This window comes from Electrona antarctica, assembly GCF_951216825.1.
Source record: "Electrona antarctica genome assembly, chromosome: 13".
Lineage (NCBI taxonomy): Eukaryota > Metazoa > Chordata > Actinopteri > Myctophiformes > Myctophidae > Electrona > Electrona antarctica.
Genome location: NC_136794.1, coordinates 21036737 through 21055090, shown reverse-complemented (window position 1 = coordinate 21055090; position 18354 = coordinate 21036737). Strand labels below are relative to the sequence as shown.

Below are 18354 nucleotides of genomic sequence, written 5' to 3'. Positions count from 1 at the left end.
ACAAAGCAAGACTGCTGCTCGCTTAGGGGCCCATCTCACAACGCCACGGCGCACGGACAGCCACCAGGCATCTGGCGCCAGACAGCCCTGTCCTCCGTGAGGGGATGATCTTGTGATGTCACTATATCACTGTTTCTTTTCATTGGCACGTTTGACTGTCAAGGTTTCAGCCTCGAGGAAGAAACCCTAAATACAAAGGGACATAACAACCACACCAAGGGGTCTAATGAAGTACTGTCACCTCATACAAATGAAAAACTGGGAAAAATAGAAAATTCATGGCACTCCATCTTTAAGGTGTGTCAACACGTCAACATAATGTGTGTCATTGCGTATCCCTCTGAGATATATGTATATGTTTGTTGGGTGGTTGTCATAGCAGGAATCACTCAGTTGATCAAGTGAAGTGGTGGTTGTTCATTATGGGAGTTCATGTTTGACTAAATGGTAATTAACCCCATATCGCTCTGGCACTTTTTAATGAACGCACTCATGGATGCTACTCTTTCCTCCACTGAGGTAAGGTCGCCCTTTCAGATAACAGAAGAAGCTTTCAGAAGCAACTGCACTATGGAGTCTGAAGTGAGAGAGAGAGAGAGAGAGAGAGAGAGAGAGAGAGAGAGAGAGAGAGAGAGAGAGAGAGAGAGAGAGAGAGAGAGAGAGAGAAAGTGAGGAAGAGAGAGGGGGGGGTTAAAAAGGATTTGAGAGAGAGAGAGAGAGAGAGAGAGAGAGAGAGAGAGAGAGGCAGAAAGAAAGACACAGGGAGTGAGCGAGAGAGTGAGAGAGAGAGAGATAACGAGTGGCTGGCCTGCATGTCTATGTAGAGGCCTTAACTCGGACCAAGTCATTACCATAGGCGTCCATGCCAGGCTTGTGACTGGACTGCCATCGCTCACACTGAGGGGACATTGTCTGAGGCTGCCATTCTCTATCAAAGCCAACCTTTGACTACCCCCCCCCCACACACACACACACACACACACACACACACACACACACACTCACACACACACACACACACACACACACACACACACACACACACACACACACACACACACACACACACACACACACACACACACACACACACACACACACACACACACACACACACACACACACACACATCCCCTGCATATTGGACATGTGCTAGTAGTACACAGTAAACGAGCGAATCAAATTGGTTACATTTCTTTACTCTCTCAGATTTAAATGAATAGCCTTCTCTGGGTTTTACTGTGCTCCTATAGCATCATGAACAGGATGGATGTCTTGTGCTTTTCACGCTCTACTCTGTATTGTTTTCTTTACTTCCATCATCATGAGTCATGTTGTCATCACATGTTGAGTGAGGTAAAGGAGGAGTCAGTGTACTGACTGGAAAGGATGGGCGAGAAAGAGATCTGCTTCTGTCGTATGTCCTTAGAGCCTCATTTGAATGTACAACACTGTTGCGCAAAGACCCGCCCCCGCCTGCCTCTGATAGCGCTGTTGGATTGCATCTGATCGCTTGGATCTGGATTGCGTGCTTGTTTATTTTAATGTTTTATTTCTTGGTGTAATAATAACCGCCTATCATGGCAAGTGGCAGAAGACCAAAAGGATGGTGACTTATAAAATAGCCTACATACATTAGATAGGGTTTTCATTCTGTACATAATATAGCACAATGTTTCTACAGCAGTAGCCTACTTAATTGACTTGTTCCTATCAAAGCGATCTGTAAGAATAATGAAGTCAAGAAAAGTGATATTTGAAAGATTTGTTATGACTCATAACAATTGGCACATTTAATGATGAGTTGCCAAGAATGATAACTAATGATGTGAGCATTATGAACAATGACGTTCTGTAAAGTATACTGATGCCCTGAAAATACAGAATGGCTTACAGTGTAAGCCTTACACAATACAGAGTTTGATTGCCCGTTTGTTCCCCAGCTTTTTCCCAGACGGTAGGCCAATCAGAGGCAAGTGGGGGCGGGTCTTTGCGCAACAGTGTTGAACATTCGAATGAGGCGACCTTTGACCTTCAGCTCCGTTGCAGCAAGCAAGCCATGTCATTGTCTAGAGTAGACTCTAGGGGCAGTATTATGCGTGTCTTAAGTACCAGGTCTTATTACTTAACTTAAGACCTGGAGGCGTGATCAATGCCATTTGGCTATTCTGAGTGGCCAAACAGCATTGACCACACCTCCAGGTCTTAAGTTAAGTCATAAGACCTGGTATTTAAGACACGCATAATACTGCCTTAGGTCATTTAAGCCACGATCACCATTCGGTGGCCGGTATATGGGGGTCAGCATGTGTTCCACAGTCTGTAGTGGATCCCCACATTTGCAGTGGGCACTGTCTGTGAGGCCTTCCACCTCCACCGACCACAGATCCAGCGCTAGCGCTTCTCCAGCTCAACGTCGAAGGTCTCACCACTGCCAAGATCAACATCCTTGAGCAAATAGTCAGCAAAAACAATGTGACAGTGATCACCTTGCAGGAGATCCACCAGGAAAACAAGAAAGAGACGAGGTGGACGCTATTAACGTTCTTTGACAGAACTTGGCAGAGCTTCCTGCCCGTCCAGCAATTTCCTCAGTTCCCCCGTAAGAGTACGGGATCAGGATGACAGTGTGCTTATGTATTACTAACGTTGTGGGGACCAACGATTCCCGAGTTCAGAGTAAGAATAACAATTCTGGAAACAATTTAGTGTTACGGCTTTTGATCTTAAGATTATGGTTAGTTTGGTCCAGCAGGTTAATAATATTAATGCGTGTGTGTGTGTGTGTGTGTGTGTGTGTGTGTGTGTGTGTGTGTGTGTGTGTGTGTGTGTGTGTGTGTGTGTGTGTGGGTGCGTGGGTGCGTGCGTGCGTGCGTGCGTGCGTGCGTGCCCGTGTTAGTTGTGGCAGTGAATCACCTCTCCGGCATAGTGCTTGATGCCAAACTGGTGGTCAGTCACTCTGGGTTTCACATAGTAATGGTTGGTCTGTGGAGGCAGAAAAAGAAAGAGGACATTTTTACCCAACGAATCACCTTACACCAAATTAAGAAGTGGAATAAATCTGTATCCAACACAAGAGTATATACAATGTACAATAAAATGCATGGGAGAAAATAATAATAATAATAATAATAATAATAATAATAATAATAATAATAATAATAATAATAATAATAATAATAATAATAATAATAATAATAATAATAATAATAATAATATAATAATAATAATAATAATAATAATAATAAAATGTAAAAAAGTAAAATCCTCAGTGTCAATTTAACCTGAGAGTAAAATAATGATACATTTACACTGTGTACTAGCACAGCTTGAGACTCAATCTGGATCCCCTTAAACACAATCTTTTTATGCCCCGGATTTTTTCTAAATAAAGGCGCTAGAGTGACCAGCAGATGAGACAGGTTTTACTCTGAAAAGCCTCCCCTTCCATTTCCCCCTAAAACGGGAGGTATAATGTTCCATTACTACCTTGCGCTGTCTCATCTGATCTCTCTTTAGAAGTGTTAATATTCCAAACGAGATGCTTGGTTAAGTCAGAAATCAGGACAGAACATTGCCGTTCTGATAAAAACCATGGACAGCGACGTAGATTCAGAGATAATAATAAACAATAGTAAACAAGAAAGTGAACGGCTGCACGCATGAGCAAAACCTGTCCGGGAGTTCTGTGCAAGGCGTAGCCTAGCAATGGGAGCTGTCAAAACCATTAAAAAAGACCTAAAGATGTCTCCAGACGTCCAGGGCCTCCTGCATATGTAGTTTTGGGCAAAATAAGTGTTAATAAACACTTAAAACTCTATATACGTATTATACGTAGTTGGGTTACTTACTTGGTCTGTTCCTTTATTCCATCTACACAAAATATCTTGGAAGAGCAGATCTACAAGGTCACAACGTGTCTCATTGCGACACGTTGTGTTGTTTATCTGCTGTTTTAAACGTTCACCCAGAATAGGGACACTGGTATTCATGAGGTTAAACCCTAATTAACGCTTGTACCAGCAACCCAGCCAGACACCTTAGAGAGAGAGGTCAGTCAGTTCTTACAACTCTCTGTGTAACTATGCCATTTCCTTCAGCACTACACAGTGAGAACACAGTGAAGAGTGTTCATTTAACTCTGAGAGTGTCAAAATGGACCTGTAAGGGTCCGTTCAGAGTTAAATGAATGCTCCGGGGTTTTTTTACTGTGCAATGCCGCCAGGGGCTTTTGGAGGAGACTCTTTTCTCCAGCACACAATGCTGATCCGGACGGGAGAATGGCCGCTCACATTTCAGCATTGTTGCGTTTGCGTGTGAGAGGACCTGGGGGTGGGGGTGGGGGGGCGTGAACGAGTGTCGCAGACGTTCAATACTGCACCAAAGGCATTATTCAACAGCTAAAAAAGAAGAAAAGTTAACTCTTTGAGGCTGTCAGACCTAGTGGGTGGCAAAGGCATTTCCTTAACTGGGGTTATGGTTGAGCCCCCCTCCCCCCTATTTCATGGGATTGGATTTGTGTGTGTAATTGAAGTAAGTGAGTGCTTTCATATGTATGCATAATATACATGTGTGCATGTTTATAGGCCTGTGCATGTGTATGCGTGTGTACATGCGTGCGTGCGTGAGTGCGTATGTGTGAGACATAGACTCACTGCGTGTCGACTGTGCAGTTTCTCCAGAAGGGTGTAGTCAGTGCCTTTGGGGAAGCGACTCTCCTCATTGATAAGAGCCAACATGCCCAGTTTCTAAAAAAGAGTGGGCATACAGTCAAACACAGAAGCATCTGACAGACAGATAGATTCACACACATGCACGCACGCACGCACACACGCACGCACACACCCACACACACACAGATGCGGGATAACTAACACAGACAGACAGACAGACAGACAGACAGACAGACAGACAGACAGACAGACAGACAGACAGACAGACAGACAGACAGACAGACAGACAGACAGACAGACAGACAGACAGACAGACAGACAGACAGACAGAGACAGTAAAAGGCTAACTAACAGACAGACAGACAGACAGACAGACAGACAGACAGACAGACAGACAGACAGACAGACAGACAGACAGACAGACAGACAGACAGACAGACAGACAGACAGACAGACAGACAGACAGACAGACAGTAAAAGGCTAACTAACAGACAGACAGACAGACAGACAGACAGACAGACAGACAGACAGACAGACAGACAGACAGACAGACAGACAGACAGACAGACAGACAGACAGACAGACAGACAGACAGACAGACAGACAGACAGACAGACAGACAGACAGACAGAGACAGTAAAAGGCTAACTAACAGACAGACAGACAGAGACAGTAAAAGGCTAACTAACAGACAGACAGACTGATGCAAAGAGATCACAGTCATGATGGAACTAGTCAGAACCCCACTGGGGCACCACACGGTAGCCTTTATTAAAAAATAACATCCGGGATTATCACTCTTCCCTCGTTCATTGGCTTTAACCCATCGCTTTTACAACTCCGGGGACAGGAAAATTGACACAAATGATCTCTGCACTCCATTTCATCTGTGCCCATTGCAACCAAACATTAGTGTATGTTACCGTGCACACAACATGGAAAATGAGACTATGTAATGATAGGCTCTCTGGTTGGGGAGGTCAACGTAACCTCAGTGTAGCGTCTAGGTCAGCATGTTCTGGCTGGCGGTCTGCGGTAGGTTCTGGTTGTGACTTTGCTTAGGGTTTGAATGCATGTCTGCCACGACTACCTTTTCAATGAGATCCAGACACTCGGCATTATCCATCCAGTCGATGGCCTCCCACTGGATCCCCTCCCTGTCGACGGAGACACAAGCCTGAGTTACACTGAAGTTGCACATGCTGGTCGCACTGCAAAAATAGCCGATCTACAAGGTCACAATGCATAACACTGCGAAATGTTGTGAGCTTGTAGATCGCCTATTTTCAGTGCACGACATCAGCAAATTATTCGGACGCGCGCACGCACACACACACACACACACACACACACACACACACACACACACACACACACACACACACACACACACACACACACACACACACACACACACACACACACACACACACACACACACACACACACACACACACACACACACACACACACACACACACACACACACACACAAATATAAACACTGAGAAAGATACAATGGTTGTATTGTCCAGTGGTTCATGTGATGAAATGAGCCATGTCCAAGCTGCTGGTCCATTATACAAGAAGCTAACTGTCTGGGGGGAAAACCGAGCCCATTCCAAACTTCTGCCAAGAGAAGGCCCTGCCCCCACGTCCAACTTGATCTCCTATCTCCCCCACTGTCTCTGGACCATTCTGTACGGGCCACTGCCTCCACATCTAATGCTTGTGTTCCTACCATCACACAAGCCATGAAAGTAAATGTGTATATAAATAAGGGGTTAAAATGATTAAATGATTCCACCCTTGAAATTGAAGATTATTCCATAACTAGAATGGGGCACTCGACTGATCAAATCTCTCTGCCAAACTGGAGAGATGCATTTCTATGACATATGGTTTAGAGGCTTAAATGCAATTACAATTTGGGGTTGATTCTGTTGCATTCATATCATTTGTTATAAGAAATGGGCCCATCCCAATAATTTTAGAAGCCAACTAGAAAAAGTGCTCCTCGGAGCACAAGTCTATGCCAAGTCAGGTAGGTTATTGTGCGCCTGAAAAGTTTGAAATGCACCAATCAGGATGGAATATAAAAGATTGCACGGATCTGTCGTGATCACTTGACTATAGAGATAATGTGTACCGATTGCCAGAACAGAGACTCTGGTCTGGCATACAGGGAGTGTGTGTGCAAAGTTTCGCTGCGATCAAGCCAACCGTGCCAGAGATTAGCTGTGCACATACGGACATACACACGCACATACACACGCACACGCACATGCACACACGCACACGCACACACACACACACACACACACACACACACACACACACACACACACACACACACACACACACACACACACACAGAGAGAAAGACGGACGGACAAGGTGTAAAACATAGTCTCGGCCATGCCTCTGACAATTAAGTGAAACATTATATCAAAACCCTGTTTGATGCTCATTGTCACATTTCGTGAAAAACTCTCTCTTTCTGCAACAAACAATAATAAGTACATTTGTAACATTTGTGTAAAGTGAAATTGGCTCAGTTGTTTTGAAAGCCCTCAATACATGATTCAGTTTCATATTTGGGGTTGTTAGGATGACACATTCATGATCGTTTTTGATAAAATAGGCCCCTCCTGCAAACTTTGGAAGCCAGTTATAGTCAATCGAAATGGAATATGAAAAATCTGTACGATACATGTTTTTCACATGTGTCCAGAGATAACTGGACACGTGAAAATCTGTGTGATTTATTTATTTTTTTGGGGGGGGGGGGAATCTGGAGGAGTAGCAAAAAGTGTAAATAAAATGGCATAACTACATTGGTGGAAATGGGCATGGACTATGTATATGGGGTGTTGCGTCAGGATCCAAGGAATCCAGGGAAAATAATTTGATTGTACAAACTACTGTTCAAGAGCTGGTATAGCGCCAGCATGAGGCCGATTAAAAATAATTGGGCTGGAGTGTCTTCCTTGGCCTACTGGCAGCATGCACTCTTTTGAAAGTATCCCTCCTGTCATTTAAACAACTGTGAGCCTATAGTGAGCCTGGAGAGATGGAGATGTCTCGGCTCACTCTACAGTACCTGTTGTACTCCAGCTGTTCCAGGGAGAAGATGTGCTTGTTGAAATACTCCTGCAGTTTCTCATTGGCGTAGTTGATGTTGAACTGCTCAAACCGGTTCACCTACAAGGATAGTGATTGGAGGGGGGGGGGGGGTTGAATTAAAACGCCATAAAATCAGCATGGCAAAACACGTCTCAGTCAGACTATACCGGGCGGGAAATGACCTCGCAAGCTGTTCTCACGGGAAATGACCTTGCGAGCTGTTCTCACCTGGAAGTTCTCAAAGCCAAAGATGTCCAGGATGCCGACGGACTTGAAGTTGTCCTTGCCTTTGATCTTCTGGTTGATTCTCATGATGATCCAGGAGAAACACTGAGAGTACAGCGCCATGGCGACAGAGTCCCGTGAGGCCACGGCCTGTGAAATCACAAGAGGTCAAGGTTACTGCACTGTGGATGACAAGGTCAGACGTGAGAGAAAACAAACACAGATAGACATGGCCATGTACTGTATAGGTTAGAAATGGTGTTATGTTTGAATGAGTAATGAGGTGTGTGATAGCCAGTGGTGGAAAGTAACTAAGTAGATTTACTTTACGAGTACTGTAGTACTGTATGTCTTGGACGGGAGTCTCCGGACGTAAAAGCAGAAACAAACTGTATAATTTTGAGGTGTTTTACTTGAGTAATTACAATTTCTAATACTTTTACTTCTACTCCACTACATTTCAGATCTAAATATTGTACTTTTACCCCGCTACATTTATTTTGTAGATTTTGATTATTATTACAAGACATACATTAACCACTTCAGCCCTGGCCATTTGAAAATAGCCAATCTATAAGTTCACAATGCGTCGCATCGTTACGCTTTTGAACAAAATATTTTCAAAATATATTTTATACATTTGAAAACTTGAAATGATACATTCTGCATAATGAGTACTTTTACTTTTGGTACTTTAAGTACATTTTGATGCCAATGCTTTTGTACTTTTACGCAAGCACATTTTGAATTCCAGACTTTTACTTGTAACAGAGTATTCCTAAATTGCATTATTGAGTACTTTTTCCACCACTGTATGTTTGAATGAGCAATAAGGTGTGTGATAGCAGCGGTATGGGTGGGAGCAGACAAAGGGGTATCATTGTCGCCGTCTGTCTGTGTCTACGGAGAGCAACGACGAGGACAATGTCTGTTTTCACAACAGATGCCGCCGTTTATCAGCGCCCGCATCTTCGAGGTGTTGCGCAACGCGTACGCTATTTGTTATGGTACAAAAACAAACTCTGTAAAAACACATACAAGGCACAGTACTGACGTGTAGACTGGCTTTGTTAAGACTGTCGCCTCAGGCAACAGTCTTTCGGGACTCCTTTCTATGTCCAATAGAAAAGGATGACACGCCCAAAAGCACAATAACTGTCTCTAGAATACACTCACAGTCAGAGAGGTCAAAGGGCCATATAAGGACAGAGCAGTGGAAGACAAATAGGTTACATTTACACTCTGGTGTTGGGAGTGTACGGTGTTGTGAAGTCTTGGAACCAAATGTGTACCGGTAGTATGTGCAACGTTTTAGTACTATTGGATGGGTCTTTTGCCATGCGGCAATGTTTTATGAGTACCAGGAAGCTAGAAAGCAGAAAACAGGTGAATGTACAGTATTATATTGTCTGTGTATGACTGAAAACTGGTACCTTTCAGGAAATGCAAAAACACAGACCTGTGTTTCTGGGATCCAATGCAGTTATGGATTATTATAGTAGGAGTAGGATAGATCCTTTAGTCACAACCTCTTGCTCATGTGTTTACACAAGCCACAGACACTTTTGAACTGGCATCCCTATTTTGAGCATGTTATTATAGGCGAAAATGTTGAAACATTTTTCAAAAATGTGTTGCATCGTTCCCATTGATAGCTTGTAGATCGGAAACGTTTGATGCTTTTGAGCGGCGCTGGCATGCGATGAAGTAGGGCATTCATTTACCAAAACAAGTGAAATAAGGAGATAAAAGTTTTCGGCTCAACTGTGTCAATATTTATTATGTTTCTCTGTTTTCCAACAACTCATCTACATTTCTCCAATGTGGTAAACTCCTCCAATATGGTACTAATGAGGTTAACACAAAGGCCAGGAAATTATTTGCAAATACTATGTGACTCAGAGCTGAGTACAGTTTGAAATGGGCCTCTCTGCCAGACAGCATCCGTACAGTTTAGTACAGTATGTATATGAAAAGCTTAACAATGGCTCTACAGGCATTGTGTTTGGACTGAAAATAACACAGTGTGGCGGTATGTATGCAGGGCAACAATGCTCTTCAGTTATGTGGTAATCCATCATGCAGAGTCAGTTCTGCTGCTGCTGAGCGTGAACATACATAGCGCCAGTGGCTTCAGGATCTCCGGCACAAGGGGCAGGAGAATGGCTGTTTGTCCTGATTGGGGGGGGGGCAGCGTCATGGGGTGGGTGACCACTGGCCACCATGAGAAGAAGCCATTCTGACCGCCTCCAGGACAGAAATAATACATTCTATTAAGAGAGAGGGCCAGCTTCAAAGGGCAGACAGTTGTACAACCCAAGTCAGTCTTTGTCGTAGTGAAGAAAAGTGTTCTTGTGACTCTCGTGCCTCTTACACAATGATGAAGGTCCATTCTGCATATTCACTGAGATTTATGAGGTTGAGTGGGCTGGGGGGCTTGCGCTCATGCAAAGCAGGATTGTGCCATGTGTTAAGTTGTTCTTTTGGTATAAATTATTAAATAAATGCATTACTTTTCTCCTACATTCAAAATTAAACACCATAGTACTGGCATTTGAAGCTCTGCAAAGTATGCACAAGACATCTTAAAGGGAAACTTCATCCATTTTCCAAAAATATATATGTTAATGACATTTAGAAGATTTAGAACACTTTCTTTATGTATGTAATATGTGGTTTTAGATATTTTAGATTTTAGCAGTGAGCCCGGTGTCTCTGATGTCATGGACACTGGGCTCACTTACTTCCTGGACTACATGTTGTCTCAGTAAGACAGCCCTCCCCCTATCCACAAGGAGGAGCAGTGAGAAGGGTGATTTTGTACTATAAATAAAATAAACTGAACTGAACCAAAGCATTATGGGAATTGTAGTCTAGGAAGGAAGTGAGCCCAGTGTCAATGACATCAGAGACACTGAGCTCACTGCTAAAACCTAAAATATCTAAAACCACATATTACATGCATAAAGACCCCCAGGAAAGTGTTCTAAATCTTCTAAACGGCATTAACATATATTGTTTTGCAAAAAGGGTGAAGTGTCCCTTTCTTGATTGTCGGCTACACTGCCCCCAGAGGAGAGCATTGTCACTTCACCCCAGTCTTTGCCTCTATTGTGCTTTTGACTGCGATCATTATCACCATGGCTTTGTTGTGCCAGGAATCTGGCAGACAAAAAGCAGGAAATGACTGGGAGTCACGCAAGGGATCTGGAGACATGTGGGAGAGAGCGCTGCAGAGAGGCTGTGTGTGTCACCCGGACAGCAGGAGGAGTGGTAAGGAGGAGGGGTGGGGGTGGGGCGGGGGACAAACAGACATTTGTGTCTTTGAACCGTGGACTGGGAAGACGGTGCAAAATTCCAAAGCATCCCCAGTGCTTCAGACTTCATAACACGAAGACACCACTCTGAACAGTGGAGGGACAGTGCTTCCATCAGCAGATTTGACTGTGCCATCTGAAATCTCTGCCGGTTATCAGTCTCAGCTATCCCCGTATTTGAGTCAGTACAAAAATCCAGCTGAGGTGGCCAAATTAGACCTAAAATTGTACAAAACTTGAAATTGTTTAAATGTTCTTTTACACAGGTTGTAGGCTATGAACAGCCTGTTTTTCTACTGATGATGAGTTTGTGACGGAACCTGTCAGAACCGTTCTGCATAAAAGTGAGGATAAACCTGTGTAGTGTCCATTCCCATAGAGAACAGTATGAAATGGATGTACGGTTACCTGCTCCACAGTGAGTGGTGAGCAAATCTCCTCTCCTCGGAGGATCATGGAGCGTTGCGTCAACACCTCGGACAGCTGGAAGGAATCCAGGCCCAGTAACTCACTGACGTTACTGACCACTGTAACACACACACACACACACACACACACACACACACACACACACACACACACACACACACACACACACACACACACACACACACACACACACACACACACACGCGCACACACACGAGCACCCACAAAAAAGAGATGTTGCCTTTATTTGTGAGCAGAACACAGTTTTTTTTCTTTGCTGGTCAATATGGTCCCTACTCTTGACACACAGCACAGCTGTAAATCCTGACTGTTATGTTAACTCTGAGAGCGTAAAAATGGACTCCATCGTTTCTACAGTTAAAGTAACACCAGGGATTGTGCTGTGCACATATCCTGTGCAGCCTCAGAGTAGAGGAAACCCAAGTCTGGTGGCTGTTCTGTAATGTACTGCAGTTACTGTAGTACACAGATTCCTTGGAAAAGAGGTCAGACTAAGCTAACAAAGGAGCCTCAATCTCATGTTACAGCCTGTTTAGTGCTCTCTTACTGTCTGCTACCACAGCATTTCTCAAACTCAATGCTAGCACTTGGGATGTTGTACAGAATCTGCATCTAGGTTCAATATGGACAGGCAATGCCATCTCATCTTGCATCCAAAAATTATAACATTTTGTTCTGCATTAAGGCTCTAGAGATGAGGAAAGGTCTGAGTTACTAAATGTTCAATCATCCATGTAGTTATCTGAATAGGCCATTTTACTTTTTTGCCCATTCACGTTTTTTTGTAATCCATACAGTGATGGGAATGAATACATCATTGGAACTCTTTGACACGGTAGTATTTAATATTCTAATGAATCTGTTGGACGTGATTACATTGGTTGGTTTCCCTTTACTACCTCCTTTGGAAGTGATTTGCGCTCCTCCTGCGGTCATGAATTCAATGTTCCCCATCTGGAGAACAGCAGACAGCAGCTTGAAAACATCTCTGATCTCCTCCTCAGAGAACTCCATCACTTTGAGGGCTTCCTGCAGCAACAATGACAAGTGAGTTTAGTATATATTTCATACATGGACATGTGTTATCATTGAGAATGTGTAATAATCATACAACATACAAGTCAGTCAGTCTGCTCAGAACATGACATAGATTGAACTTCCTTGGTATGTACTATAACTACACCTCATTATAGAATATCATATAAAATATGCTTAAAAAACACAAAACAGCCATAAAAAAAAGAAAAGGAAAGAAACAATCCACAAGGCTCGAGTTGCATGACTCAATTCTATTTGATAGGATGATCCTGTATGGGTTTACAACGCCCTCTGGTGGTAGATTAGAGCATGTGTAACAGGACCAGCATTCCCATGCATAAACAATGAAACATCAACATTGTTCCTTCCTTTACCATGACGCTGTCAAACAGCTGTTTGTCGTCCAGGCTACTGTCCTTCACACAGCCTGACTGGCTCAGGTAGTGGTAGGACTCTGGGCCCTCAGACAGGAAGTACATGTCTGCAACACAGAGAAAGGGATACGCATTGTACGTCTAATAAACTATTCCACCGACTAGGGAAAAAAATCCAACATTGTGATATGAAGAAAATAATAATATAATATAACACATAATAAGATAACCCACCTCTGTGGTCTTTGTCTGCCCCTGCCAACATTGCATAGAAGATGTGGTAGTTCCTCTCTCCAGGATTCTGTCTAACCACACGGTTCTAGAACAGAGAGAGAAGCAGACAATATCTTTCATATTTATGACTGGAATCTACATTGTATGAATGACTATTAAAACAACAACTATCTACTGATGAACTTGAAGCTTGCTGTTGAGTGAAGTGGATCCCAGAGATTGAACACAAACCTTTTCGAGTAAATCTAGAGGTTGAGAGTCAAGGAAATCAGAGACAATTACACAGTAAATACTTTTACATGTCAGAATCAGAAAGAACTATATATTCAAGTCACAGCCAGGCATAATGAACTTTGTGAAATTCGTTCATTTTAGTGCAAGCTCCATCATTTTTGTTGTTTTCAGGAAGAGAAAAAGTAGAAGAGAGGATGAGGGGGGCAGGGGGAGCAAGGAGAAAAACAGGAGGGGACTAGTATAGAGCCCTAGGGGACTCCCGTCAACTAAGTATAGGGTTTAAGTGGTTGAAGAATTGGTTTTGCGAAGGATACAGTCAATGATGCACCCGCCCTGGATGTTTCCATTCTGGGAGAAGTGCAGTTGAATGAACTTCCCAAAACGACTGGAGTTGTTGTTATACACCGTCTTGGCGTTCCCAAAAGCTTCCATGATAGGACTAGAGGCAAACATATGTATAGATCATAGTGGGAATCATGCATTGTACAGTACATACACAGTAAAATCCTCTGTGTTATTTTACCAAGTTCCCCCGCAAGGGAATTTGGCTATATTTGTACATTCTCAGAGTCACAAATGGATGAAATAACAGTTAACCCGATGGGTTTGATACATACACTATACTGGGGTTGGTGGATGGGGTATAAAAGGTTCTGTTAGGGTACCTGCTCTGAATGATAGCCTGCTCCACCCTGGTGGTCCTCTCTGACGGAGGAGAGCCCACTGACTTCTGACTCATCACAGACAGGAACTTCAACAGTAGCTTGGTGCTCTCCGTCTTCCCTGCACCACTTTCTCCACTAGAGACGCACACACAGCACACGGAGAGGAACAAAGCAAGTAAGGAAAGAGAGAGAGAAGACAAAGGAGTAGAGAGACAGAGAGAGAGGGGGGTTAGCTTTATGTTCAAAATGAATTTCACCTGATTCTTGAAAATGTTGCTAATAGAAAAATGTATCATAGCTAACCAATCACATCACTCAAGCTTATTTCTGATTAGCTTATTTTATGAACATTTTCGCTGTGGTTCATTTGAGTGGCAAGCTAATTACCACACTCCCCGGACGTTATGCAGGAATGCTACTTAATACTTACTGGCAAAAAAACACTTTCTGGCCTTGACAGCCCATACATCCAAACAGAAAAGTCCTATATGATTGCATTAAACAACGTTAAACTTACTTTACCACTCACGTTGCCACTCACTTTATGCATGCGCATACTCTCTAATCTCTATACAAGAGTATAGAGAGTCTGTGCCCAAGCAGCAACCTTTGAGTCATTGTTTTATTCTAATTATTATTTGGCCTCTCTCCATCAAGGCCAACCTGATGCCCACCTGATGAGAACACATTGGCTGTCATGTCTCTTCCACAAGCAACGGTAACACTCGTTGGCCACAGCAAAGATGTGTGGAGGCAGCTCCCCCAGGTGGTGTTTGCTGTACAGTTCAACCGCAGCCCCATCGTACAAGCCTGTTATCTGCTTATAAGGGTTCACCGCTGCCAGGATGGAACCTATGTTGGTCTGGGGTACAAAAAGGAAACAGGACAAGTGGATGTAGAAGAGAAGAGAACATGAGAATACAATAAACAGAGGATAAACAAGAGGGAAAGAACAAAAAGGAACATGGGAGATGGGGAAAAGGAGAGGGATAGAGAGGGATAGAGAGGGAGAGAGAGAGAGAGAGAGAGAGAGAGAGAGAGAGAGGAGAGAGAGAGAGAGAGAGAGAGAGAGAGAGAGAGAGAGAGACAGAGAGAGAGAGAGCGAGAGAGAGAGAGAGAGAGAGAGAGAGAGAGCTATGATGATGAAGAATAGAAGATACATAATGCACCACTGGTAAAAGACAAAGACAGATTACATTTGGTGAAAGACAATGTGTATGATGCCAGTTGACAGGGGAAAAAAGCTTAATAATCTTTACAGCTGTTACAAGACTCCAGACCTCCAGAACTGATGCAAATGCTGAACTATGTATTCTACCAATTTACTATAACATTCAAAAGATTATCCCAGTTTCACGTCCTTACATACTACCAGGGGTCAGTAACACTCATAAGATAATATAGTTATACTGCCACAAATGACCTAGTTTACATTGAGGTTGGTATTATTTTAAGAACCAAACCCATCGGTCCTACTCGGGTAAAGGACTTTGGAGAAAAGGGGCCTCACCGAAGTGTGTTTGTAGGTCATCATTCCACTTACAATGACAACGGTCTGTAATGTCATTTATAAAGACCTGCCAAACCCTCAGAGATTAAATTAGCAGGCAAGAGGGTTGTGTTTGTGTGTGTGTGTGTGTGTGTGTGTGCGTGCGTGCGTGCGTGCGTGCGTGCGTGCGTGCGTGCGTGCGTGCGTGCGTGCGTGCGTGCGTGCGTGCGTGCGTGCGTGCGTGCGTGCGTGCGTGCGTGCGTGCGTGCGCGCGCGTGCGTGTGTGTGTGTGTGCGTGCGCATGCGCATGCGTCAGTGCATCGTGTGTGTGTGTATTTGTGCGATTCTTTTTCCTTTTGCATTTCAGGTGCCAGACAGTGTGATAGATAGGTCCCAGGTGGTATTTTAGATCTTTGTCAGGCAAAACACGGACATCAGTCCTACAAGGTGCTTAAGCATGAACACAAGAATGGGTCCATGCGTCACGAATAAGATGCCTTACATAGATGTTGTCTTTCTGGTAGCGCAGGTACAGATTGTGCAGGATGGCAGCTTCGTGCAGCTCTGCCAGTGTGGACATGTCCTCTACTCCAAGGACACTGGTGGAGTGCATGGGGCACACCAGCTCTCTGCTAACCTCTGCCCTCGGGAGGTAGATGGTCTGAGGAAAACAACACAAACAAATCCATCATAAGAGTTACGTTTTCACAGTGATATAACAGAGGGAGAGGTAGACAGATATTAGAACTATATGCACATGGTGTTGGAGTGAAATAATGTTGTTTTATTTCAAAGTGCAGCATGATAACTGCAGGACTATGACGGAGCACAAACCTTTACCTGCCTGGAGTCTATATTCAGTATATTTGACAGGTTTATCTGACAGCCAGAGGAGGTACCGCAGCTTACAACCTCAGGGGAGCAGACTGTACTAGTCAGAACTAGGGCATTGACAGGTTTACACACAACTGAATCAGGCAGCTAGCACAACATCTCTCTCTTATCATGAGATTAACTAAAGTCATGCACAGCAAAAAAACAACAGGCCTTTGCTTCGACTGAAAAAATGGCACCTTGAAACCCTCATGTGCTTGTCTATGCCTGTTACTTGTTTGCCTAGACTCGTTCTCCATGCTTTGTTTCACTTGCTTGCTCTCTAAACAAGAACATACACCAATGATGGAAAGATGATGAGCAGAGATGTCCTTGTCTTTTAATTCTCACAAGTATGATTTTTGCTAGCTTGGCAAGAGCTATTGAGCGTCCCACTTTTGAGAGAATTGACTTGAAATGGGGAAGCTGAAAAGCAAGTGAGGTAAGCTGAAATGGAGGAAGGGATTTAACAATGTTCCTACAGTGGCAGGCAGTCAAGAGACAAGAATATAGCCTTCCAGATCCATTAGTGACCCATAAGCAGACAAACATAATGACTTAATGGCAATCAAAACCAGAAATGGGTGAAAACAGGGACGAGATAAAAGCAATGGAGGTTGAGGAGACAGAGATTGCATCAGCAGCGTTAGGCACTTGATGGGAAACAGTGTCTAGATCAATATCGATGGACAATGGACTGGGGGGGTTGTGGTGTGCTGATGTATTACTGCCTGGTGTTCCGGCAAATTCTGTCCCCCCCTGGGAAGCAGGCCTTGGATTTCACAAACGGGATGAGTCAGCGCATAACTGCTACTGCACCCCTGTGATACCTGACAGTAAGACTATTAAGAGAAGAACTAAATGAAAGTGAGGGCAATAGTTTAGTTAAGTTTAGTTGCAGCATGGTCTTGTCTAGCTTGGTTCCGGCTAAATAAATAAATACATAAATGTGTAAAAGTGTATGAACTTCAAAGATGGTAGAACAGTGTTGTTGGGGCGCCCCATGGCCTAGTGGTCCAGGCACATGTAATATATAGGCTCTGGCCGTCGCGTGTTCGAGTCCCGTTCATCATGATCTTTGCTGCATGTCTCTCCTCTTCTCTCTCTCCCTCTTTCCTGTCAGTCTCCACTTGAAACTATCAATAAAGGCAGAAAAGCCAAAAACAAATCTTTAAAAAAAAGAACAGTGTTGTTAGTCAATTTAGGTCCTAAATTGACTAACTTCATGTCCTAAATGTTAGGACATGAAGTTCTTACTTCCTCTCACAATGGACTCAAAAAGTGAGTTTGGCCCAGCAACACCCAAACACATTACATGCCACATTCTTAACATTTTTGACTGAGCTACTTTTACTTGTAGTGGAGTTTGACCAGGTCGTATAAGTACTGGGACGAGTACTGGTCTACACCTGTCTAGTCTGAAGTTCTTGAAAACACACATAGTAGTATATCACAGAAATATCTTCAGTGTCGTTTCCATTACAGCCAGAGATGGCCCGGGTCTGTGATACATTATCGAAATACTGTTTGTTTTTTGCTATTTCTCTATCCGATAAAATACATCTATATAAAGTCATACAAAACAAAACAAAAATGCATATGCATATTACAAAATTACATCTATCTGGCAAGTGGCAACTATGTGCATGTCAGTT

General features: G+C 43.5%; 1 protein-coding gene across 4 annotated transcripts in view; it reads right to left on the bottom strand.

Annotated features, from left to right (window-relative positions):
* The window catches only part of myo10l3 (myosin X, like 3), a 91109-nt gene that overhangs the window by 32606 nt on the left and 40149 nt on the right, over positions 1-18354 (bottom strand). For all 4 annotated transcript variants that reach the window (XM_079518279.1, XM_079518281.1, XM_079518280.1 and 1 more), the window contains exons 3-16: positions 16329-16487; positions 15012-15199; positions 14338-14472; positions 13987-14111; positions 13670-13683; positions 13439-13523; positions 13205-13311; positions 12692-12821; positions 11751-11869; positions 8029-8175; positions 7778-7878; positions 5765-5831; positions 4656-4748; positions 2917-2985 (exon numbers count right to left, since the gene is read on the bottom strand). In XM_079518279.1, the coding sequence (XP_079374405.1) occupies positions 2917-2985; positions 4656-4748; positions 5765-5831; positions 7778-7878; positions 8029-8175; positions 11751-11869; positions 12692-12821; positions 13205-13311; positions 13439-13523; positions 13670-13683; positions 13987-14111; positions 14338-14472; positions 15012-15199; positions 16329-16487 (1539 nt within the window). The remainder of the gene's footprint in view (positions 1-2916; positions 2986-4655; positions 4749-5764; positions 5832-7777; positions 7879-8028; positions 8176-11750; positions 11870-12691; positions 12822-13204; positions 13312-13438; positions 13524-13669; positions 13684-13986; positions 14112-14337; positions 14473-15011; positions 15200-16328; positions 16488-18354) is intronic.